This window comes from Podarcis vaucheri, assembly GCF_965113315.1.
Source record: "Podarcis vaucheri genome assembly, chromosome: 12".
NCBI lineage: Eukaryota > Metazoa > Chordata > Lepidosauria > Squamata > Lacertidae > Podarcis > Podarcis vaucheri.
The window spans coordinates 32732596-32757846 of record NC_138750.1 but is presented as its reverse complement, the minus strand read 5'-3'; the positions used below and the strand labels follow the sequence as shown (position 1 = coordinate 32757846).

The following is a 25251-nucleotide window of genomic DNA, read 5'->3' as shown; positions in this document are numbered from 1 at the left end:
TCACATGTCTGCTTTGCCAAGAAGGTTGATCCTTGAGGAAATCACCATGGGTGAGAATTTGCATGTACTCTACACAGTGTACAGTGGTGCCTCGCAAGATGAAAATAATCCGTTCCGCGAGTCTCTTCGTCTAGCGGTTTTTTTGTCTTGCGAAGCAACCCTATTAGCAGCTTAGCAGCTTAGCGTTATTAGCGGTTTAGCGGCTATTAAAGGCTTAGCGGTTTAGTGGCTAAAAGGCTATTAGCGGCTTAGCGGCTTAGGAAAGGGGGGGGCGAAAAAAATCGCAAGACTCGCAAGACATTTTCGTCTTGCGAAGCAAGCCCATAGGGAAATTCGTCTTGCGAAGCGCATCGAAAAACGGAAAACCCTTTCGTCTAGCGGGTTTTTCATCTTGCGAGGCATTCGTCTTGTGGGGCACCACTGTACAGTGCTTCTCCACACAGAGAGAAGTGGTCAAGGAAAGCCTAGTCTTCACGTGTTCTCACTTCAAAATAAAAATAAAAATCAGTACCCCTTGCTGATGGGTTTATAGCTTCAAAGAGGCACTAGTCTTTTGCTGTCTCGAGGCTATAACTTAAGGGATGGGCTTAAATTGCCAGTTCAGATGTGTGCCTTTGGGTAATCACAACATGGCTGAAGATAAAGGAAAGTGTGCTGAAATTTAAACATATTTTTCCTATGTTAGAAAAGACGTGCAAGCTCCAGAATTTCTCCTAGAGCTTTCAGGTGCCTATTCTGCAAAAGGAATAAATAAATAAATGCATGATTATAATCAGCCTTATTTATAACCTTTATGAGAATAGGGTTTCAAAGGCAGCATCGTGTTCCTCTTTTTTATTATGTGGATACCTAAATTTTGCTTCTGGAGAAAACAGAACTACACAAACACACACTTACATACCTTCTGTTCTGTTTTGGTGAGCCAGGAAGCCTTCTTGCCTCATGTAAATGGAATGGCAGCTAGGCACTTCTGGAAAGAGAAGGCAATGGGTGAGATTTCAATGTACAGTCTGAGAGTGACATTCCGTAAGCAGCAATGCATAACCTTAATTGTTACTGAGAATAACAATATATAATAATAACAGCTGTTGTAAGAGATCTGGAGCAAATGCAAGGCGCCCATTGGATTTTCATTAAGAATGAAGCTCCCACTAGTGGAATGCTGCTTGCGTGAAGAGGACTGCCACAATTTGGTATCACAACAGTTAGTTAGAATATTGTTTGGAATGACACAAGTCAAGAAATAAGGGAAGCTGTAGAGAGAAAAAGAGCACACATGAAGCTACAGGGAATGGCAACCTGTCAACATTTAGGAGTTTAGAATAGCATGTGGAAGGCAAAATAAAGGAAAGGAAAGGAAAACTATAATGTGATTAATATAAATCATACCCAAGATAGATCATTAAACAAAGTATAGTGGTACCTCAGGTTACATATGCTTCAGGTTACAGACTCCACTAACCCAGTAATAGTACCTCGGGTTAAGAACTTTGCTTCAGGATGAGAACAGAAATCGTGTGGTGGCAGCACAGTAGCAGAGGGAGGCCACATTAGCTAAAGTGGTGCTTCAGCTTAAGAACAGTTTCAGGTTAAGAACAGACCTTCGGAACGAAGTAAGTACTTAACCCGAGGTACCACTGTATTTAAATTGTCACTGGAGCTTTTGGTGAAGCTCATTACAATTAGCAGGGAAAAAAGAAAAACGAATAAAGTCCAAATAAAGTCCAGAATCCTCCTTATTGAACAACTGACATAGCATGCTTTTGAAGGGCTGTGGCTAGATGGAACAGAAATGTACAGCAAAATGATGAGTTTTGAAAGATTAGATATTTCCACAAAGAACAGTGCTCAAATTCATTAGCAAACTGATCGTCACAATCAGCCTCAGAGTCAAGTTTCAATAAAACTTCTGACATGCCTAGTGAAAAAGGCTACAGGTGACACATGGTCAGTTTCCATGCTAACCAAGTTGAACCTGTATACCTAGAACATATAAACATATGATATTCTAATGATTCAGCATATACAAAAGGGAAGTGATCAGCAATAGCACTTGATTCTAAAAACAGGCTTAAGTGGGAGTAGGTTCTACCAAAATCAATACAGTTGCCGTACCCAGGCTGCAATTTACTAATGCAGCTCCACCTAGGTGATAGCCTTGTTCTGCCGTGTGCTGGCTAAACAGAAGAAGGGGAAGGCATTCACCCACAGAACTTCCACCTGTAACAAGAGATCAATTCATCCACATTAAGGTGCCATGCAACTGCTGAAACCCAGCATTCCAGTAGACAAGAGTCTGGCACCTTAACTTCCTGTACCACAACAGCCCAGTCTGGCAGACTTAGCTCTGAACCTCCAGAATACTACCATATTTGCTGAGGTTCTGATCCTGTCAGCTATTGCAGTATTGTTTCAGCTCTCTGCAGAGGCTGTCCAGATGGCCAGATAAAGCACTAGCTTCAGTACTGGGCTGTGCAATAGGAGCAGCTCAACTATTAGAGAGGACCCTGCTAACTTCACTTTTGGAGCCCAGTCCCTGCTTGTTACAACCTGCTGAATCTGGCTTTTTTCCTTATCTTAGACTACAGTGGTACCTTGGTTCCCAAACGCTGAAAACCCGGAAGTAAGTGTTCTGGTTTCTGAAAGTTTTTTGGAAGCCAAACGTCCGATGCAGTTGTTGGCTATTGTTTCTGGGGCGCCTGCACCAATCAGAGGCTTCGCCTTGGTTTTCGAACATTTTGGAAGTCAAATGGACTTCCAAAATGGATTAAGTTTGGCGCTTTTGTTTTTGCTATTTATTTTGCGTTTTTGTTTTGGAGGATTTTTTGGTTAAGTTGTTTTTGTGACTGTGTGGAACCCAGTTCAGCCACTGATTGATTGATTGTGTGACTGCGGAAAGGGATAAAAGCCCCCATCCAAACAATGACTACCATCAGAAAAAATATTAATTTACATTTTTATCATCTACAATACTGTCTAATTTCTTTTTCAGTACAGTACATTGATTATTGCTTTCATTTTATGGATCAATGGTCTCATTAGATAGTAAAATTCATGTTAAATTGCTGTTTTAGGGGTTGTTTTTTAAAGTCTGGAACCGATTAATCCGTTTTGTATTACTTTCTATGGGAAAGTGTGCCTTGGTTTTGAAACACTTTGGTTTTGGAACGGACTTCTGGGATGGATTAAGTTTGAGAACCAAGGTACCACTGCACATTATTTGCCACCTGGCCACTCAAACCACGTCTGTTCCTCTTCAACCATTAACCCTACTTTGCAGATCTTAAAACCTGAACTCTTGGAGGCTCAAGCCTTGTTGGGTACTGACCATAGGAGCCAACTCCTAGGGGCCGAGGTCCCTTCAGCCCTCTTAATAAAATATTTGAGGGCCCCCCCCAAGTTGCCATTCAAATGGGATGTGTGTGTCGTGTCCTGTGATCGATTATGCGGGTGGGGCAAGAGGGAAGCAAGTCAGAGATTGACTTAGCATAACATGGGGACCAGTACTCGTGGTTTGTTTCCTCTAAAGAAACCACACATGGTAAGCCAAGAACAAACATTGGCTTCTGCTCACGGTTTGTTTGGAGAGAAACAAACCACGAGTGCTGGTTCAGATTTAACATTAAGCCAGCTTCTGGTTTGTTTTCCTCCTGGTATGGCACATAAACGAGCAGCAGAGGAGTGAAGTGGGAGCTTCTGAGTAGTTTGCAATGGCTTGTTCAAATTAAACCATGATTTAAAATAAACAACATTTTAACATTACATACAAATGGGGACACGATGTACCATGTGTGTACTGAACTTACATTGTTGGTTGTTTTTTAAAAAAAGGAATTTAACTCTTCAGTTGAAATATTAAATGAACTGATTAAAACTGTATTATCTCTGTTAAATCTCGCACTCTTGCTACAATGTAAGTATCTACACATACATGAAAACCTTTTGTTCTCTTACACTGCAATTCTCTGCACTCATAGGCCAGCAGTAAACCTGGGAAATGAGACTTAACTCTGACTACACCTGCATTGTACTCAGGACCTGAATAAAGTCCTGTGGAGTTTAACAAGGCTTATTCCCATGTAGCCAGCATTTGAACCTTAACTATTTGAAAGCTAAAATATTGTTCAGTACACCATTGCATTCTGTTCTTCAATCAGCCATTGGAGAAGCACTCACATAAAACCTGCAACAGGACCAAACATAATTTGTCCAGTGTTGTGTGCAAGTCTTTTCCAAAACGCAATCCTGAATTTCACTGTTCACTGACTAGGGATGAGTATCAAGGACTTGGAAGGAGAAGAAAATGAGATTTTACACTGAATTCACTAAGTAAGTGCTTATTACAATGGAAGTTCATCTACCCATAGTCTCATTCCACAAATTTTCATTACTCTTTTTTACGATGAAGTGTGTCTATCGCTTGGGACCTCCAGTGATTCAGAATCCCTATCTAAAAAGCAGTCACAAAACTCAAGACAGAACCAGATGCAATGATTGACAGGAGGCTACCACCAAAAATGAGGGCCTTGGGCTAAATTCTTCCTGTAAATGTTTAGGCTGACTTGTATTGCAACCTCATGTTTTGCATTTGCCCCACATCAACACCAAGGTTACCGCTTGCAGAGAAATCACACTGGTAAGTCCACCAGAACATTAGCAGAAGTGTGCGGTGAACTTGCTAAGTATCACCTCTAGTTATCTCAGAGATATGCGACTTTGATGGGAAAAAAGGCAAAAACACCTGTACAAAATGAGCTACATAATAAACTAGGTAAGTTTGATAGGCGTGTATGTTTGCAGGATAAGAGAGTCAAAGTTTTATCTAACAGATCTTGATTTACGATTGTGGCATGTAGCCCCAGTTTCCTGGTAGGGATGCAACAGGACTGCATGTTGACGTTAGAAAAGGAGGAACAAAGGCACAAAAAATGCTCAGAGTCTTGGGTCTGACAAGCCATGGCTTACTCAACCAAAATTATTCTGCCTGAATTCCACCAGGCGACTCTGGAATTCCCTATAGTGGGGAAGCACTAAACTCAGGGAGAGGGGAGCCAGGGCTGCTGCAACAAACAGCTGTGAAAGCCTTGGGGAGGCAGAGATGCGAGGGGGCCTCAGAGGAGGGAGGGAAGGAAAGAGGGAAAGAGGCCAGTGTTGCCTGCGGCACCTCTGACCTTCATTCAAGGCACCCTAGGGTGCCATGGCACACTGGTTGAAAACCACTGCATTAGACTGTATGTTGTATATGTCTGGTTAGGACAGGGTTTGGGAACCTGCAGCCTCAAAATGTAGCTGGACTCCAACTCCCATCAGGCCCTGCCTGGATAGTCAATGGTCAGGGATTATGGGAGCTGTAGTCCAGCAATACATGAAGAGTCACAGGATCCCCAGGCCTGGGATAAACCTAACAATTGTGAAGAGGCAACTTGTATTTAGCAACGTTAACTACAGCATAAGCATATGATTAAACAATCCACAGAGGACGGGGGCGGGGAGGGATACGTCTGAGAAGACTTTGTTCCTTGCAAAGTACCTAAAGTCTTATTATTCTAAAGTGCTATTGGTTAATTTATGACTATCAGAATGGGTCAAACTCTAATCAAATTGTAGAAACATTTCCAAAGTGATTATTCAATCAAATGACTAACATGGTTAATTAGGAGCCATAAACATTGCTCTGAAGTTCATCAAAGTAATGACTTGCCCAGAAAAATTACTGCCAATTAAATTGCCTTCTGCTTTCATTTCTACTTTATCTAATAAAAAGGCCAACCAATGAAATTTAACATTGCAGTTTTAAATTGTGCTAAATGATTGACTAAGACTCAGGAATAGGTTTAACTACCTAACTGGGGTTACATTAGAGAGCAGCAAATGAAGAACAGAAACTGTATGTTTACTTCTTGTTTCCAAGATGGCCTTTAAAAGAGAAAAAGGAGGAAAGGAAAGATGCCATGCCGCAAAGTTTAGGTACTGGCTTGAAGATGGAATGAATCTGTTGGGCAGAACAGAGCCATTAACTTTTTAGATTTTTTTTTAAATTGCACATGTCGCCACCCCACCCCCCAGCAGCATAATTCAGAAGTTCACCTTCTATATTTTGCTATAATTTGTTGTGCACAAGACCTACTTCCCAGATTAAAATCCACTATGGAAGAAGAGTTTGAAGAAGAAGAATTTGGATTTGATATCCCGCTTTACCACTACCCGAAGGAGTCTCAAAGCGGCCAACGTTCTCCTTTCCCTTCCTCCCCAACAACAAACACTCTGTGAGGTGAGTGGGGTTGAGAGACTTCAGAGAAGTGTGACTAGCCCAAGGTCACCCAGCAGCTGCATGTGGAGGAGCGTGGACACGAACCCAGTTCACCAGATTGCGAGTCTACCACTCTTAACCACTACACCACACTGGCTGCCAATCCACTTTGTTTGTGTGCAGAGGTCCTGGATTCAGTCCCCAGCATCTCTAGGTAGTGCAAGGAAATGCTCCTGTTCAAAACCTTGCAGAGCTATGGCTGGTCAGTGTTGGCAATGCTGACCTAGGTAGACTGTACATTGTAAACGCCAGTGCCTTATAGTCTTACATATGAGTTTAAGAAGTGAGCAGGAATCTGAGCAACAAATGCTGGGGTGGGGAGGAATCTGCAGTAGTAGTATTCAGACTGCAAAGCAAGTTGCAGTTTTGAGCCATATGCGTGATCTATGAACAGAACAGTATTTTTCTATTATAATTTTTTAACCCAAGACTTCCGAAAGACACGTTTTATTCAATGAGCCTAAATCCTGAGGCCGGTTTCTATGCCGGGAGTTGCCACTCCTATCCCATTGCCACGTGGGTAACAGAGAACATTGGCATTGACGAGGGGATGTGGTCAATCAAAACCTCTGTTCCTTCATGGCCCTGGCAATTTTAACACCCCTTGCCCGAGACAAGAGAAGATGAAGTATTAGTCATCTGGTAACTTGAGATGTCTAAAGAGGAAAGTGTTGTGTTAAAGGAAGTTTGTTGCCTAGAAAATAAAGAGGAAAGAAGTCAGCTGACTTAAGAGAATCAGCTGGTCCATAAGAAGGAAATACAAATGCGTCCGCCTGACAACATTCACAGGGGAAATCCCTTCTGTCCACCAGTGACTGTTTTGAAACCAATAGTTCAACTTTGGCCCTGAAGCACTGGGGGGAAAGATATGAGCTCAGAGACACTGTGCCTAAGCTCACACTGTCTCTAAACCCATTTCCCTGCCTACCCCTGATATCTCCCTATGGGACGCAGTATATAGTTTGTATGTAAGCCATATTTTATGGCCACTTTTGCCTCTGAAACCACTGTTTCATCTGCCTTGTTTGTGGCACGCCCCAGATTCAATCCTTGGCACCTCCAGGTAGGCCTTCGAATGTTAAGTCTGAAACCATAGAGATCTGCTGCACTGAGCTGAATGGACAAATATTCTGAATCTGTGTAAGGCAGTTTCCTGCGTTCTTTTGTAATTTTGAGCTCTGAGACCATCATGGTAAAATGTGTTCTGTCTCAGAGCAAAACTGTGCCAGTTGACCACAGTTTGGCCAGCACAATTAAATCCTCCAATCCCTGACCAGGGCTTATTTATTTATTTATTCATTTCATTTATATTCCACCTTTTCAGCGGCATACACTGAAAGGTACTGTGTGGGATTCCCCCCTAAATGCAAGATACTCTGGCCCTCTCCTTGTTTGGGTGTTTGGAGCATCTTCACACACTGGGTGCCTGCCAGACTAATAGGGGCTATCTTTGCAGTCATAAGCTGAAATGAACAGAGGAAGAGAGGAGGAGACTTATCAGGCAGCAGAACTCTAGACAACATCCATGCCTACGACGTTTTCAGTTTAGCGATTGTGCTCCATTGCTTTACTTGAGCCACAAATTGTTAAGTTAGATGCAGAAATTGACACAGCGGCGTCAAATATATGGCTCATGTTAAGCAGAGCTGAACCATAGCAGCCCTTCCAGACCATAAACTTGCAGGAGTGTAAGAAGCAATCTTGCGTAAAGGGAGAGCATAATATAAATGGAGATGTGACAAATCACTCACAACTGTATTCCTCACAAAGTTGGAGGAAGTAAACTGAAGCAGCAGCAAGATGCAACAAGTAAACAGGGCGATGGAACCAACTCGCATTGTCTTAAGAGAGAGAGAGAGAGAGAGAGAGAGAGAGAGAGAGAGAGAGAGAGAGAATGCTGACTGTCTCCTATCACCACAGCATATTTGGATTAGAACTCAGATGATTTAAAAGAGGATAAAGCGGTGAACACAATATACCATTTAAAGCACTGTTCCCCCTTCTCAAAGAACTCTGGCCACTGTGGTTTGTAAAGGTATAGGGTCCATGGATGGTTACGTCCAAAGGCGACTCTGGGGTTGTGGCGCTCATCTCACTTTCAGGCTGAGGGAGCTGGTGTTTGTCCACAGACAGCTTTCCGGGTCATGTGGCCAGCATGACTAAACTGCTTCTGGCACAACGGAACACAGTGACAGAAACCAGAGTGCACGGAAATGCCATTTACCTTCCTGCCACAGTGGTACCTATTTATCTACTCGTACTGGTGCGCTTTCAAAGTGCTAGGTTGGCAGGAGCTGGGCCAGAGCAACGTGAGCTCACCCCGTCATGGGGATTTGAACCACCAACCTTCTGATCAGGAAGCCCAAGAGGCTCAGTGGTTTAGACCACAGGGCCACCCACACTGGGAATTTTAATTCAGTTGCTGGGAATTTTCATTCTGTTGGGGGTAATCTACAGTACCCAGAATCATTTGAGGGGGAAATATGTGCTTTGAATGTGCACAGCATTAGACAAATGCATGGAGAATATTGCACCAATGGCTTCTAGCCACAGATGGGAGGCAGAATGCTTTTGAATGCCAGCTGCTAGGAATCACAACTTGAAGGGTAGGGAGAGCCCTACTGTACCCAAGTCCTGCTTGCAGGCTTCCCACAGGAATCTGGTTGGAATTGGGCTCATCTTATGTTCGTAATTCAAGAATCACATCTGAATCGGAGCAGGGAGGTCCTTTTAAGATCACAACCCTTTTTCCCTACAGGGGCCAGATAACTATTTTAGGGAGGTAAACAAGGATGGTGTGATGGCAGCAATATGTATTTCCTGTTAATCCCAAGCATAAGGCGAGAAGGATGTGGAAATTTTGCGCCAATTTTTCTCCCCGTCTTAAGAAATTTGCCTAAAAACACAGACTTGTTCTATTTACAGCCTGCATAATTATGATAAAGACCTTCAAGTTTACGTTACTTGACTGGTACAGTACAATGCAATTTAAAACCAGCGGCCATATCTTGGCATCGGCAATAGCCTTTGAATATTGAAAACAGGAGGAAAATCCATAGGATGTATTTATCAGGGATACAGTTTATTGACTCTAAGTTGTTAAATCTATTAACTGGAAAGCTAGTTTGGCAATTGTTCCACAGATACCGTTGCCTTTTGCACTGATGGCTCCCCTTGCAAATCCCGCCAGCTTGTTCTATTATAGTTGCAACGTAATTGATGGTTTCTGCTACACAACACATGTTCGTCTAATAGGGACACAGATGTGATAAATAGTGATGAGATATAGTTTCAGAAGGATGACACTAGTGCACTAGGGGGGAAACCCTAGCTTTCGGATGGGGGAAATATTCCTTATTCTCCAGGACCACCTGTTTTGCATGTGGGTTGAACACCAGGTAGAACCAGAGCAGTCTTAACTGTTGGCGCTAGGGGTGCACGGAGGAAACATCTCTGGACGATGACAAAACCCGACGAATAGGAGCACGCGGATCCCGTCCAGAGATCTTTCCTCCGCTCCCGCTTGCATCCCCCATCGTTCTGTGCTGGCACCCCACATTGTGCGGCGGTGGGAGTGTGTGCTGACAGCGGAAAAGCAGTAAAGGAACCCTCAGCTTGGCGCATGCAACAGGATGCGTCGCGCAGCACCCACAACATTACATGACACTCCGGGCGCTGCGCGCAGCCAAAACAGTTAACCACCATGCAGTGGGGGGGGGGGCAGCGGGCGTACAGTGCTGTGACTGTGACTGTGCCGCCCGAAATTTTGTGTTCCCCCCCCCCAGCATGGAACCCACACCCACCTTTGTACGCCCCTGTGTGTTCTGGCGTCCCACAACTGTTCTAAAGGTAAACAACTATTTCCTTAAAAAAGGTCAACAACTTTGGGCAATCTAGGGGCGCCCGGTGGATCTTTGCATCCCAGTGCTGCATATGCTTAAGATGGCCCTGGGTAGAACGCCCCACCAAGAAAGTCTGAAAAAGATGCCTGCCCAAAATCCTGGAGAGACAGTGCCTGTGAATGCAGGTAATAATGTGCTCCATGGTCCAAAGATCAGGGTGGATTAAAGAAAAAAGCTTTTTTTAAATAAAAAAATTCAGATTTTTAAAATAAAATTAAATCAGATTTTTAAAATAAAATGCTTTTGAAGGAAAAAATCTTTCTAAAGATAGTTTTCTATTTAAGTTACATTATAGTCCAAAAGCTATTCATCAGGAAATAAGGATTTGTTTTAAGTTTTTCATGTGTGATAAAACTCAAGTCTATAGTATTTTATTTTTTTTAAATCATTTAACCACATCAGTTAACAAACATGGATCCATATTCTATGTTATTGTTTTAGTTAAATAAATTGTTTAAATTGTTATTAAGGAAATGATTATTTTTCTCCTTCCAATAAAGTACAGCAGAAAAGTTGTCCAAATATGAACAGTTAACTTATTAAACCTCACAATAATTTCGTAATTATCTGTCTATGTATTTCTAATAGTCTAACCAAATCGGTAATTTTTAATATAACTGTAAAAACAACTCTGAAAATTTATTATTCCAAAAATGAAACCTTCCTCTGGTTGTCAATATTAAGATGATACCAGCAAGAATGAGTCTTTCTGTTTAAAAAAATGATTTAAACCAAGTCTTACTGACTAGTGATTTAAATTGATTTGATTTAAATCAAATCCACCCTGCCAAAGATATAAGGCATTTCCCTATGTTCTCATGCGAAACATTTCCAGGATTTAAGAATCAAAGACAATGGATGACATAACTGAGCTATGACTCTAGAAAGGAAGCGGAAAGAAAAACAAGACAATCTTAATTTTCATTTGGGATTCAAATGAAGACAATGAACACCTTTCTTTTATAGGCTGCTAGATTAAAGCATTGTCCATGAAATCTAAGAAACCCGCAAATACTGGAGGTTTTTAAACGGACAGTGTAATTTGTTAGTTTTAGACCAGTTCGCAATTAGGATTTAAAAACTATATATCGTCAAGAGAGGGGGTGGGAGAAGGAGTCAGCACACTTACTTTGCCTCTTCTCCCAACTGAATTGCAGAGAGCAGGCAAGTTGAACCCTTCTTGCAGGGGAGCGATCTCTCAATTGGTGCTCAAACCCATATAGAACAGACAAACAAATAAACCACTTTCCAAAATATATAGTAGAGAATGATTGTGTGTGTGTGTGTGTGTGTGTGTGTGAGAGAGAGAGAGAGAGAGAGAGAGAGAGAGAGAGAGAGAGAGAGAGCTCTGATCCACTATGAAGTATCAATACATCCACATAGTTCTTTTAAGGTTCAAAGCATTCCATATAGTAACCTTCACTCAGTAATCTTTGTTAATTAGGCAAGTATTATTATTCCCATGCAGTGGTACCTCGGGTTACAGACGCTTCAGGTTACATACGCTTCAGGTTACAGACTCCACTAACCCAGAAATATTACCTCGGGTTAAGAACTTTGCTTCAGGATGAGAACAGAAATCGTGCTCTGGCAGCGCGGCAGCAGCAGGAGGCCCCATTAGCTAAAGTGGTGCTTCAGATTAAGAACAGTTTCAGGTTAAGAATGGACCTCCAGAACAAATTAAGTATGTAACCCGAGGTACCACTTTATTGCATACTGGGATGTGTGCAGTGCTGGATTAAACCCTATGGAGGCCCCTAGGCGGTTGAAATCTCAGGGGGCCCATCACAAAATATCTCCTGATGCCAGTGCTTTTTTCTGGGGGGACACGGGAGCGCATATCCCTAAAAATTTTGTGAATCTAAGTTTGGCCTCATTGAGGGGCAGTATTTTAATATGAGTAGGAAAATGAGAGTACCCATAAACATTTTTTTTTAAGAAGAAAGCACTGCCTAATACATTTTGTAATTTTCTTTCAAGATCACATCAATATTATGATGATCCTCTAAAAGGTGTTGGGCTCATAGGTCAGTTCCTGTTCTGCCTATTTCGTAATCCGGCGCTGAATGTGTGTGAATAGAACGGTCTATTCTCTACCAAGAATTGCTGGATGAAGGTAATATTTAGTTTAAAGTATTCTACTTATGCACCCAAGTACTGTCAGTAACATTCCCAATACTCGGGGTAAGGACATCAGGGTTATCCTAAAGGAGGATGCAAAAAAGATGCCTCTGAAAAATCAAGTTAAAAATTAAAATTAATTCGGAGTAACAGAAACATCGCATTATGACAAGATGCCAATAAATTCAAAAGCCAGGCTTCACAGAGAGGGAACGTAATCCCTACCTCTCATCTGGCAAACAACCTACAAGTTGTAATCTAATTTGGCTAAAGCAATTCCAAAAGAAACCAAAACACATGCAAAATAAAATCCACAGTTTTCCTCCCTGAAATACACCAGATTGCTTTCTATAGCGAACTGCTGATTTACTCTGGCATCGTCACGACATCCGGTTTTCAGAAAACACATTAGGCAACAGCAGCCTCCTTCAACAAAAGGCTACTTGTTATTGACAGCAGAACCAAAACATTAAAAGGACGTCATATTTTTTAAAAAAAAATGTACAATCCTGTCCCAGCTGGTGGCTCTCCGTTTTTACGCTCTATGTTTATTTCAGTCATATAGGGTCACTTTCAAACTATGTGTACGTTAAGTTGCTATTTACAAGAAGAGAAAAACACACAGAGAAAACACACAGAGAAAAAGACCCCTCTCTCTTTTGTGAGCCTTGGCTGCAAAAAACACACATCTGCATGGCTCCTCCTCCATCCCATTCTCAGTCTATAAAATTTAAGTTCTACAAACACTGCCTGGCTGAAGTGACATATTTGAATGGAATTCAGACCAACCAGTTCCTGTTTATGTTTCTGATTGGATTATGTAGCCTTCTCATTCACCATACATTAGGAACGCACCAAGGCCATAAATGGTGTCAAGTTACAAGCAGAGGAGGCCAGCAAGCATTAATCATTACTTTAAGTCAATGGGCAAGGGAAGCAGCTGATGGAACACTACACCCTTCAGCTCTCTATAAATGGACATTCCAGTGTGTGCACTCCTCCCGCCGCCTCCCTCCCCCTTTCCCCCCTTCAGCATCCATTTTATGAATGAAACTCCAGGCTGCACAGAGTCCATTCATATAAAAGCTTTGCTTACTAGGCTCGGCCTCTAGGGATCAGTCAGTCTTGGAAAGGCCGATGTGATTGGTTTAAGAAAAGCTTCAGTCTTCCATTACTGATTTAAAATGCAGCCCGTGTCCATTTGACCTGCGTTAATGCATAGAGAGTAAATCCAGACTGTATTCTCAATTCTCAAATCAAATCATTAGCCAGTGCCACTTACTGTAACCGTAGATTCAGAGGATATTTTATCCGTTTCTTTGAAAAGGGAGGGAGGAGAGAGACAAAACTTTATAGATATTGCCTGTCCGAATTGATGCAGCACTCACTGCAAGAGAGCTATGGATTTTATGGGGTTATACCTCTAAATAAGAAAATAATCTTGGTAATTAACTTTTTAAACATTGTGTACACATGGAAAACAGACATGGGGGAAGTGAAGGAAGAATACCAGCTAAGGCAGGCACTTTTGAATGTGAACAGTTTCAAGCTGCACAATGCTCTCCCCATAATATGCAGCATTTCCATGTTTTTTGCGACAGCCATGATGAAAACTGTCTGTTTATGCCATTTTCTTCTGACAGTGGTCAGAGTGAACCTCTATCAAAATGCTTGGTGTGAGAGGAGTGCCGATGGCCAACAGGCAAGATCACCCAGCCGACAGACTAATAATTGAAATTGCTGGATTCCATAGTCACATGGTTTCCTTAGTGATGTACTGAGACTACATGATACTGGCCTTCAAAGCATGCAGCAAGCCCTTCCAGATGGGTGCAAGCAGTTCCTATGCGAGCCACAAGTTACTGGGTGTGAGCTCTCTTCCAACTCCATTTTGTGTTGATTTGCAAAAGTGCCAGCGTTTAACTATAAAGCCCTAAATGACTTGGGACCCTAATACCTGATGGATCATCTCTCCCCATCCTGTCCATTCCAATGAAGTTCAGATGGAAAGCTTCTCCACATTCCACTGTCAAGCAAAGTGTGTTATGCAGAATACCCTCCCCTTAGTGTTGATGGTGACACCACATCATTCTGGCACCAAGTTAAGACCCATCTGTTTTCACAGGCACTTTTAGCAAGTTTAGCTGATTGGAACTGGATTAATTCTGCTCTATGGTTTTAGCTTCCCCACGGGCTGGGAGGGATTTTATGGTTTTAACATTGGGTATGAATGTGATATTAGGAACTGTGAACATATAATTTATTTATGTACTATTAATATTAGTACATAATCTTTTGATGCCTTCTAAAAACTTTGCTTAAGGTAGCCTACCCACGCAGTTTTACTATGTACATTTGGTTTTGTAAACTGTTTTTATTTATATTTTGATAATTCTATTGTGTCTTTTGTTTTTAAAATCTGCTTTTTTTCTATCGTTAATTAACAGTTTACACCATTTAAACTGCTTTGAATTTTTTTCTGATTAAGCAGCACATAAAGCTTGCTATAAAGAAATAAATAAAGTTTTTGTGTCTTGCATTCTCTCCTAGTATCTGTACAGATGAACGGCGGGGTTGCAAATATGTTAACAACACAACAGCTGTGTGGGCTGAAAGCCAACAGGATGTCTGTCCCTGTCTCCATTACAAACACCTGTGGGCCTGCTCTCTCTCCCTCCATTCTTCTTTTTTCTTTACCGATGAGAAATAAGAAAGTAGTAACAGTCAGCCAATCTATCATTTCTTTCATTCATTCATACTTTGAGGCAACAGCCTGACATATAAATTCTTAAAATGGAATACAACTCATTCCCATTCTAGGACCTAATTGAGCAGTCCTTGTGTGGTGGTGTTATTGCAGCAAAAGAATTAGCAATGAGAGGAGATTAAGTCTTTTCAGTGCAAGGCAAGCCAGAGTTCAGTGGCTTTATCTGTTTGTACAGCACAGGATTGTGGTTCAAGAGATGTTTCCCTGCCAGATCAGGCTGTCCTAGCGACTCATAAGGGCAAAATTAACAAGTCTGTGTTGCACAAGCAACCACCACAAGGGTTTACTGTCGGGGGTTTTTAAAGGAACAATTGCTGATCAGAAAAATAAACTTTCTGAACAGCTTGATTCAACACATTCAGCTTTATAGAGGCTGAGGAACAATTAACAAGTGCGGCAGCCTACTGCAATATAGCTATGCTATTTGAAGAGGCTAAAAACAAAAACTATCAGGGCATCAACATAAACTTGTTTCCAAGGATGTATCAAGGATACATATTACTATATACGCTGCCATTACTATATACGCATGGCAAGCGGTTACCATTTTTTGTCTGGCAGAAACAACTATACACAACAATCTTGAATGTTGTGAAGCAAAATGCACTGAATATTTGACCCTACAACTCTTTGTATTGGATAAAACAGGACAATAAATTGTAGCTGCCACCTGCCGTATAAACTAATAGAAGAGTTGTTTCCACATTATAAGGCATTTAGGAATTCATCAAAAACTACTTGTTTTGTACTGATGGGAACTTCAAAACTCATGTGAACTTCAAAACAAAACAAAACCCTAAAAAAACTCTAGACAAGAAATACTAAGGAAAAAATATATATATAGGCAGTAGTAGAGCAGAGGATAGTTACATGAATTTGACCAGCACTTGTCCCTAATGTTAACCTACTAAGCAAATGGATAATAACTGTTAAGGTATATCTCATCATCAGTGCTAACATGTATTTTACTCAGAAGTCTCTACTATGTTCAATGAGTTTTACTTCCTAAAAAGTGTACATCACAATCTAAGGGTTCTTTTACAGAGTGGAATGGAATATCAAAGATAAAAAGGCGTTTATAAAAGATTTGAAACATAAAAAACGGGGCAGGGGTGGGGGAGATAGGCAATCTAAAGGCATAAATATTAGAAGGTCAGCTCTTCAAATCTACAAATTAAGAAGAACATTTCACCTTGGCCTTATTTGCTCTTGCTACAGAGACATCCATCTGGTAAGATACTGAAATTCTGTTCACTTAAAATATTACACTGAAGAAACAAACCAGGGCACAACCAGCCAAATCACCATAAAAGTTTTTCAAAGCTTTGTTTTTGAAGTCTTTTAACCAGTCTGGTTAAGCGAGGCAAATTCAGATTTGAAGGGGGGGGGGAGTAGGCCACATTCAACGTTCTGTTGTACGGAAGCAGTGGATGAAACCAGACACAGAATTCCCGGGGCATCAAACTTGGTCATAAAGGGAGGGAAGAAAGTGCTCCCCACAGCACTCTACCCAAGCAGCTTTGAGTTTCACTCAGTGAAGATATGCACAATGCCAGTACAGGCAGGGGCTGTAGCTCAGTAGTAGAGGAAATGCTTTGCACAGAGAAGTTTAATCCCTGGCACCTCCAGGTTTCAGGGGGTTTTTTGTTTAGTACCAAGTAGCAGAGGTTAGGGTGTGATGGACCTATTCCTCAGACTCTGGATAACCTCTACTGGTCAGAGTAGATAATACTGGATGAGAGGGACAAGCCATCCAGCCTCCCAACCTTCCAACACAGTTTATTTGTCGACCTTCCTAATGGCAGTGGCTCAGGCCCACCTGGCCCTCAGAACTTGCCTGACCCCCTCAGCAAGCAACAACCCTCAATGAACCTGCTCCACATACTCCTCTTGCTTTCACACTCACTTTTGACAATGGCCTTCCCCATCACTGGCCCGTGCCCCACACCCTGGAGGCTATCCACAAAAGAATGTGGCCCTCAGGATGGAAAACACCCACACACCCAATCCCTGCTCTACAGCAGATATCTTTCACGTTGCCTACGAAATGTTCTTTCCCCCCTTAAGTTGCCTCTGATGTTCTGCAGCAAAAGCATGTGATTATCCCTGAGCTATGGTCCTTGCACAGAGATAGTGTATTGATTTGTGTGTTTGTTTTTAAATGCTTCTTTGAGATTAAAAAGAAGTAACAAACATAAGGGCTAATAAAAAAGGGAAAGAAAATGATACAATTTGTTACATCCTATCACTGTACATTCTTCTTGAGTTTCTGACAACTTCCCGTTACCTCATCGTTTATTTACCACTTAATCTATCTAGCACACTGCTAACTTTCATTTTCTTTTTGTTAATTTTCATCAATGTTACCGTGCCTCATGGTTGTTCATCCTACCACAGAAGTCATTCAAATCCTGCCACTGACGTCATATTATTGCAGTATTCAATAAGATATTTTTATCTTTCCTAATAAATGCTTGGTCAGTATTACTTCTCAGTTTGTCATTTTTGCCAACTCAGAGTACCCTAACAACTTAGTTTGCCACTCCAGCTTTGTTGGGATTTTCTCTCCTCTCCAGTTTGTGGCAATTAATATTCTTGCGGCAATATAGTGTATTGCTTTGATTATGTCACTCTCCCTGCCCCGCCCTCGCCGCCACTGGCACTCTTCCCACCCCATTTTTTAAATATTTTCATTCTGACTCCTATATGTAGTAAACAGCATAAACACCAGATTTTTACTCACCTTTGCAATGACAATAATAATAATAATAATAATAATAATAATAATAATAATAATAATTGTATGTTATGGTAATCTTGCGTTGTATGGTGACAACACCATGGAGTTTGAATCATTTATCTTTGAAAGAGTTTTGCTGCTCTGGTTATCCTTCCTTCAACTCCCATGCCAATTCTCTACTGAGCACTAAGTTTACAAGTGACAGACTGCTGTCATGCTTGTGCCTTGTTTTCTCTGAATATTTCAAACAGAAGAAAATAAACAGCATTCCCAAAGTGTGAAGAGGGAATATTTTGACAGAGAAATTTCTGTTCCAGACATAGAGCAAGTTTCAGCAAGGCACTGTCATTGTAGGCTGCCTTTTCTTTGTGACACTCAACAGTTGGTCAACTGACCTGTTGAATATTGTCAAAGGACAGTCAAGTATTTTTAAAGAATCAATGTTATGAGGCAACAAAGTTAATAAATTTTAAATGTGACTGAAAAGCTGGTGGTAAATGCGGGGGGCGGGGGAGATATACTTTGTGTCACAACATTTAATTAAGAACCAGGTGAAGTAATGGATTCAGAACTGTTCAAGGCTGTGAAACTTATTCACTATTACAAGCTGAACCCATTAAATATGGGACACCCTCTACTACTCTCTCAGTCCTCCCCACATTCCCAAATAAAGCAAAAGTGAAAGACTTGTTTTTTTGACTATGGTCTAGTCTCAACAAGCTCACCCACATTCAGCCTCCCAACACAAACACTGGGATATTTGATTACATCTGATGTTACAGAAATGATGTCAACGGAAGAAACACAAAGTGTCTGCATACAGAGCATGTGGGGTATAAAACACACACACACACACACACACACACACACCCTGCCCATCCGGCTGGGGTTCCCCAGCCACTCTGGGTGGCTCCCAACAGATTAAAAACAGAATAAAACATCAAACACTAAAAACTTCTCTAAACAGTGCTGCCTTCAGATGTCTTCTAAAAGTCAGATAGTTGTTTACTTCCTTAACATCTGATGGGAGGGGATTCCACAGGGCGGGTGCCACCACCGAGAAGGCCTTCTGCCTGGTTCGCAGTGAGGGAACCGCCAGAAGACCATCGGAGCTGGACCTCAGTGTCCGGGCAGAATGATGGGAGTGGAAACGCTCCATCAGGTATACTAGGCCAAGGCCATTTAGGGCTTTAAAGGTCAGCAGCAACACTTTGAATTGTGCTCGGAAACGTACTGGGAGCCAATGTGGGTCTTTTAGGACTGGTACGTGCATGTATGTATAGTAGGGCTGGGCGATATATCGCCCAAAACTGGTTTGAAGTCCATATTGTGATATTGGTTTCAGTTTTTGACCTGGCAATATATTGCGAATGTGTGTGTGTGCACGCACGCACGCACTATGAAAAAATCACAATGTGGGAAAACCCGTGAAGGCAGCCAATGTCTCTACATAGTTCCATCCTTATTTCAGACATCGCGATATATCAATATGTTGTGAAGTTTAGCTGGTGATATATCACGATGTTGAAAACCAGATATTGTTCGCAACACCATCCACTTGACATATTAAACCAGGACTGCAAAAAAAAAAACAACACAAAAAAAAAACCCCATACACAAGTGTCTGGCAACTTTTGCTATCACTGCTGGTTTGTAATATGCAAAACCACTTTAAAGCAGAAGATACTTAATAGTCCATTTTGTCAATAAGAAAAATGATAATTTGACAGGAAGTGGGCTGAATGAAAATGAGCTGTACATACAGCTGTGTGGCATTACCACACCAGATGGTACGCTATGCAATTTATAGGATTGCACCCATATTCTGAAGATGATGGGAAGCAAGTATAAACCCTGCAGAGCCCTACAGATAAGTAAGGGGTTGGATAAGCCGTTGCTCAGCACCAAACTTTGGGATGCCTCCCCTCAGAAAAATGAACAGATCAGCTTGAGGTAAGACCCAGGGAAATCTGCACTTCCAGTATTATCAAGCCTAATCATAACAATAGGGTACAATTTATCCTAATGTTGTCTAAGCACAGATAATCTAATCCACAAGAGCAGTCCTGGTGCTATATTCAGGCTAAAAGAGTTTTTTTTAATAAAAAACAACAACCTGGCAGGTATCCAGGCACACTTGAAACAGTTCCCCAGAATGGAAAATTGGGGTAGGGTGATAGCTGACTGGGGATGTGTTCTGTACTCATGGTTGTTAAAAACAGCACATCACGATAGAAGCAAATTCCCATTTTAAATCAACTAACTTCATTTGGCTATTCGAGTATACAAGCTATTGAATTACCTAGAATACTTTAATGTGCAGAATTCTGTGTAACTGAAAAGCTTGCGTATTCTTCCTCTAATAGAAATTAGTCAAATCAAAGGCACTGCCTTATTTTATGTTACTTGATTTTCCCCTCAGCATGGCTCCTAGGTTGGGTGGAAAAATAAAACAGCTTCTATTCTGTTGACATTTCTCTTTTTTTCCATGTTCCATTATCTCAACATTCTGCAATAGAAATTGCATACCTGCAATTACAATTACAACTAATTGATCTGCCATTTCCGATGTCATAATTAATGTCATGTTTTAATAGAGTTATAATCATTCCATAATAATGGTTTTCATTCACCAGATTTCCAAAACGGGTAAGAATACAGTGCTCAAAAGCAATCAGCAGTTATGAGGCTCTTTCAAAATATCCCAGAAGGAACATCTTAGTATAATAATCTTGCAAAACAGATTTTTGAATTTTTATCTGGACAGCAAAGTAATATTATGCAAGCTCTTTGTCAGAGCGACTTATACCCAAACATCCATAAGCATAATAAAATCAATGATTCAATGGCAAGTGCATTATGTCTCCAAAAAGGTTATTTAATGTACCCTTAGAGCAAGGAAAGGGAAAATGATGGTTTCTGGAGAACAGATGGCAACACGACAAAATATCATCAGACCCTAGTTGTTGACTGCAATTTATGTTGTGTACAGATGTGTCAACTTAAATGTGGGGTTTTTGGAGTCAATAAGAAGTACTCTGAGGCCACAAATCAATTTTTAATGGCCACTAGTTGCACTGTTGGTTCATTTTTAGAACTAATTCTTCTCCTGCAAGAGCAAAGAGACCAACTTCTGAAGTTTATAGTGATGGGCAGAAAGGAAGGGGAATCAGAAACAAACATATTGGAATAAGGGGGGGGGGGGAGAGTGTGCTCCATACTGAGTACTAAAAATAAAAGTGCATCAAGGAGCCAGAATAATGCTCTACCAGAGCCAGCCATCACATTCCCCATTGTGTGTCCAAACTATCCATTACCTAGAATGGGAGGACAGTACAGTCAATGTTTCAGGCAACCGAAGAATATACTCAAATTCAACACTCTATGCAAATTCTGAGTCACACCATGGGTGGGTGAGAAATAGTGTTCCGTTTTCCTTCTCCCTTATATTTTCATATCATGTGTTTATATTATAAGCCTGAGAATAGGGATAGCCTTTATCACTGACATTTCCAAGCCACTCCAAGATTTTTTTTTATGGCTGAAAAATGGAAAAACAGTACTTTAAATGAATAGATGAGAGTGATGGAGGACTAGACTAAGGGCTGGTACAATGTGATCTGCACATGCCTAGCAGAGAATGTTTTATTGGGCCTGGTTGTCAACTGTAAGTGCACAAGTGGATGGAGGGATTGCCCAATGCATTTTTGTCAAAATGCAATGATGACGACTTTGGGAAGAACCTTGTGTGGAAGGCACTAATAGACACAAGTACATAGTGTATGTGTGGTGGAGCACTTAGAGCAGGCATGGCCAAACTTGGCCCTCCAGCTGTTTTGGGACTACAACTCCCATCATCCCTAGCTCATAGGACCAGTGGTCAGGGATGATGGGAACTGTAGTCCCAAAACAGCTGGAGGGCCAAGTTTGGCCATGCCTGACTTAGAGTGTCGGACTAGCACATGGAAGACCCACTTTCAAATCCCCACTCAGCTATGAAGTTCACTGGGTAACCATGGGCCCATCACACTTTCTCAGCCTAACCTACTTCATAGGGCTGATGCAAGGATAAAACAGGGGACAGAGAACCTTGTACACCACCCTGACTTTCTTGAAGGAAGGGTGAGATAAGAATACATATTCCCATCTTCATAAAGTGATAATCAAGGACTTTAATTTTCGAATATAAAGGTGATGGCAAGGGAAAGAACCATTTAAGACATTAAACCCCTGTTCAGCAAGGCTATTTCTGACTATCAGGGATATTTCAGGCTCCTCCAACCAACCTGTATATTGAACATTCGCCTTCAAATAGCACAGAGGTTATAATTGGTCATCCATTCCAGTTTGCTTGTGGGGAAGCTATGCGACAACAATCATTCATCATGAAATCATATGCTCATATGCTTGTGTGGTAGCTGTGCACAGTTCATCCCACACATTTATCTGTGACTTTCCTAACTGCAAAGAGTTCAGGCGGGGTGGTGGATTTGTTGTACCATAGTAACAGAGTTTTACTTTACTTTACTTTACTTTGGCAAATCTAACATTTCTAGAACCCCTCTTGCAAAATACTGACAGTATTGAGGTGGCCTCCCTATTTATCCAAAAATGTACTGGGGGAGGGAGTTTTCCCTACCAGCAATGGAAAACAGAGTTTAAAGACTACTGCACCAGATGATCATCTTTGTGAATGGTAAAGGGGTTAGGAGGAGAAATCATTTGATGGATAAATGAGAAAGAATGAGTAGGAGCTCCCGTGGAAACCAAGGGTGGGGGAAATTGCACAAACTACTTGCTTAAACATAAAAAGCACATTGACAATAGAGCCTTGTTGCCCTTGAAATTTAGTAGGCTGAACAAGTGCACTTGTAAAGATCATAACACGGTGACTAGGACTGTAGGCCCTTTTATTTCTGTGTCAGGAGCGACATCTGCTATGCTATGCTAAAAGGAAACAGTTTCAAGGCTTTGAGCAACTCTTAAATCGTGGACAAATCTTTCCAGATTTAATCCTACTGTAAGGTGTGTGGGGGTGGGGGTGGAATCAATTCTAAGAGGAAAGTGCTCAAGCTTTATCGATTGGAACCTTAACTAGCCCCTCCTGAGCAACTTAATAGGTGGCCGATAGCATCGGCCTTTTGCTAAGCAAAGGACAAGGGTTCTCTGAACAGCAGGCTCTGATGCTTTTGATCTGGCTTCCCAGGCATGGGAAATTATCTTATAACCATACAAGGCAATAACACACCCTGGGAACTTTAACCTGAAATAGGCTGCCTACTCCTTGCACCAAAAAAGCAAGCACATTCATGGTGTGTCTCCTGAAGAGGCAAAATGTATTATACTCATAATCAGTAAAGGTAAAGGGACCCCTGACCATTAGGTCCAGTCATGACCGACTCTGGGGTTGCAGCGCTCATCTCGCTTTATTGGCCGAGGGAGCTGGCATACAGCTTCTGGGTCATGTGGCCAGCTTGACTAAGCTGCTTCTGGTGAACCAGAGCAGCGCACGGAAACGCCGTTTACCTTCCCGCCGGAGTGGTACCTATTAATCTACTTGCACTTTGACGTGCTTTCAAACTGCTAGGTTGGCAGGAGCTGGGACTGAGCAACAGGAGCTCACCCCGTCGTGGGGATTCGAACCGCCGACCTTCTGATCGGCAAGTCCTAGGCTCTATGGTTTAACCCACAGCACCACCCGCATCCCTCATACTCATAATTACTAATTACTTAAAAAGAAAAGAACAGTATCAACTGAAAGCCAGGATATAAGTCACAATCCAAACGCAATTCATCTGAATTGAATATTCAATATCAAAATCTTTGGAGAATTCTTAAGATCAATAGAAGTGGTGTTTATGGAGACATTCAGTAATATAGATATAGTCAGAGGAGGGGGGTGGGGAGCATGTGGTTCTCCAGATGTTGCTGGAGAGTGACACCTTTTCATCACCGGTGACTAGTGACATGCTGGTTGGAGCTGATGGGAGAGGGAAGGCCATAGACACCCAATTCCTGTTTTGATTGGCCTGTTGAATTCCCAATGCACTCAAGATGAAGAATCAAGTCTCTAATATGGTTACGTTAATGTAAAGGTTTAAATTCTGTTCCTAAAATATCAGAGGAGAAGCTCAGACATCACTACATAGACAGATGTATAACTGTATTACGAGCTACAGCATCAAGTTCAACAACCACTTCTCTTCCTCAACAGCTGAAATGATTTCTTTCCATTGCAATTTCACAGGAAAGTATTCAAGAGAGAGAGAAAGCATGGCAAGGCAATTTGAACGCAGCTTTATCTGTTCCGATGAGATAGGGATGCTAGTCTGGTGTCTAGTACAATAAAGCCTTTTCTACCACAATAATCTCAACATGGAAACTCAAAGGAGTACAGTATTCTTATTTATCAGGAAAGTTATCCTCTCCTACGAGACTTACCGAGGAGGCAAATTGTTGAATAAAGAAAAGCCTACCAAACAAAAGAGGAAAGAGAATAACCTTCTACCTACCTGAATCATACGCAAAATCTCTAGGTTCTTGTTTAATCATCAGAGGAGGGGGAAAGTTTTGATTGACTGAATTGCCAACCATGGCATTGTGTTCATACACTGGATCATGGTACTCCTGCTTAAACCCTTGAGGTGGGAAAGGGATGTTTGGCTCAGACATCTGTCGTTGGTACATCGGGCGTCCTTCCCTTGGCATGGTAGGCAAAGGAGGGAATGAATTGCAAGGTTCTGAGAGCTGGCGGCGAAATCTAGGATACAAACACAGAGAGAGTTCAGTTCGAGATACAGAGCGATGTTACTACTATTAATCCAGGAATGGGGGAAAGGTGGGAGGGGGAGTCAGCATGAAAAATTCGAGAAGCGGGGAAAACTCTCACAACAGGTGAGAAACAATTTGTGGTGGTATGCTTTCTGGGACGGAAATCCTTCTACAAGGTAAACACTGCTTATATAATTTTTTTGCAGAGTAATGCCTTGACTGGCCTGTATGAGACAGCGCAAGAGGCATCTATCTGCAAGAATTAGATAAGGAGAGTTGCCCCCGAGAAGGCTTTCATAATAAAATTATTTTCCTAGCACCACCACTCATAAGTGATAGAAATTAGGTGGTTGTTTTTTTAAAACAACAACAACAACCAACTATTAGAAACCACAATATTGAATATTTTTGGTCACTTGAGATATGGGGCGGGAGGGGGGAATAAAACACACATATCATTCAAGTTTTTACTTTCTCCAATTCCACTTCCAAATGCTCAGAAGATCATGGTTTAAACACTAGCTTCTGCTAAAGTGATATTCCCATCTCTAACATTATAATGTACTTTGTACGATACGATAATCTTTATTGTCATTGTCCCATACAGAACAATGAAATTGAAAAAATCTACATCAGACAT

General features: G+C 41.5%; 1 protein-coding gene across 6 annotated transcripts in view; it reads right to left on the bottom strand.

The window, feature by feature from the left end:
- The window catches only part of ETV1 (ETS variant transcription factor 1), a 95156-nt gene that overhangs the window by 12472 nt on the left and 57433 nt on the right, over nt 1–25251 (bottom strand). For all 6 annotated transcript variants that reach the window (XM_082193964.1, XM_082193965.1, XM_082193966.1 and 3 more), the window contains 2 exons: nt 24353–24600; nt 902–970 (listed from right to left, as the gene is read on the bottom strand). In XM_082193964.1, coding sequence (XP_082050090.1) covers nt 902–970; nt 24353–24600 — 317 coding nt within the window. The remainder of the gene's footprint in view (nt 1–901; nt 971–24352; nt 24601–25251) is intronic.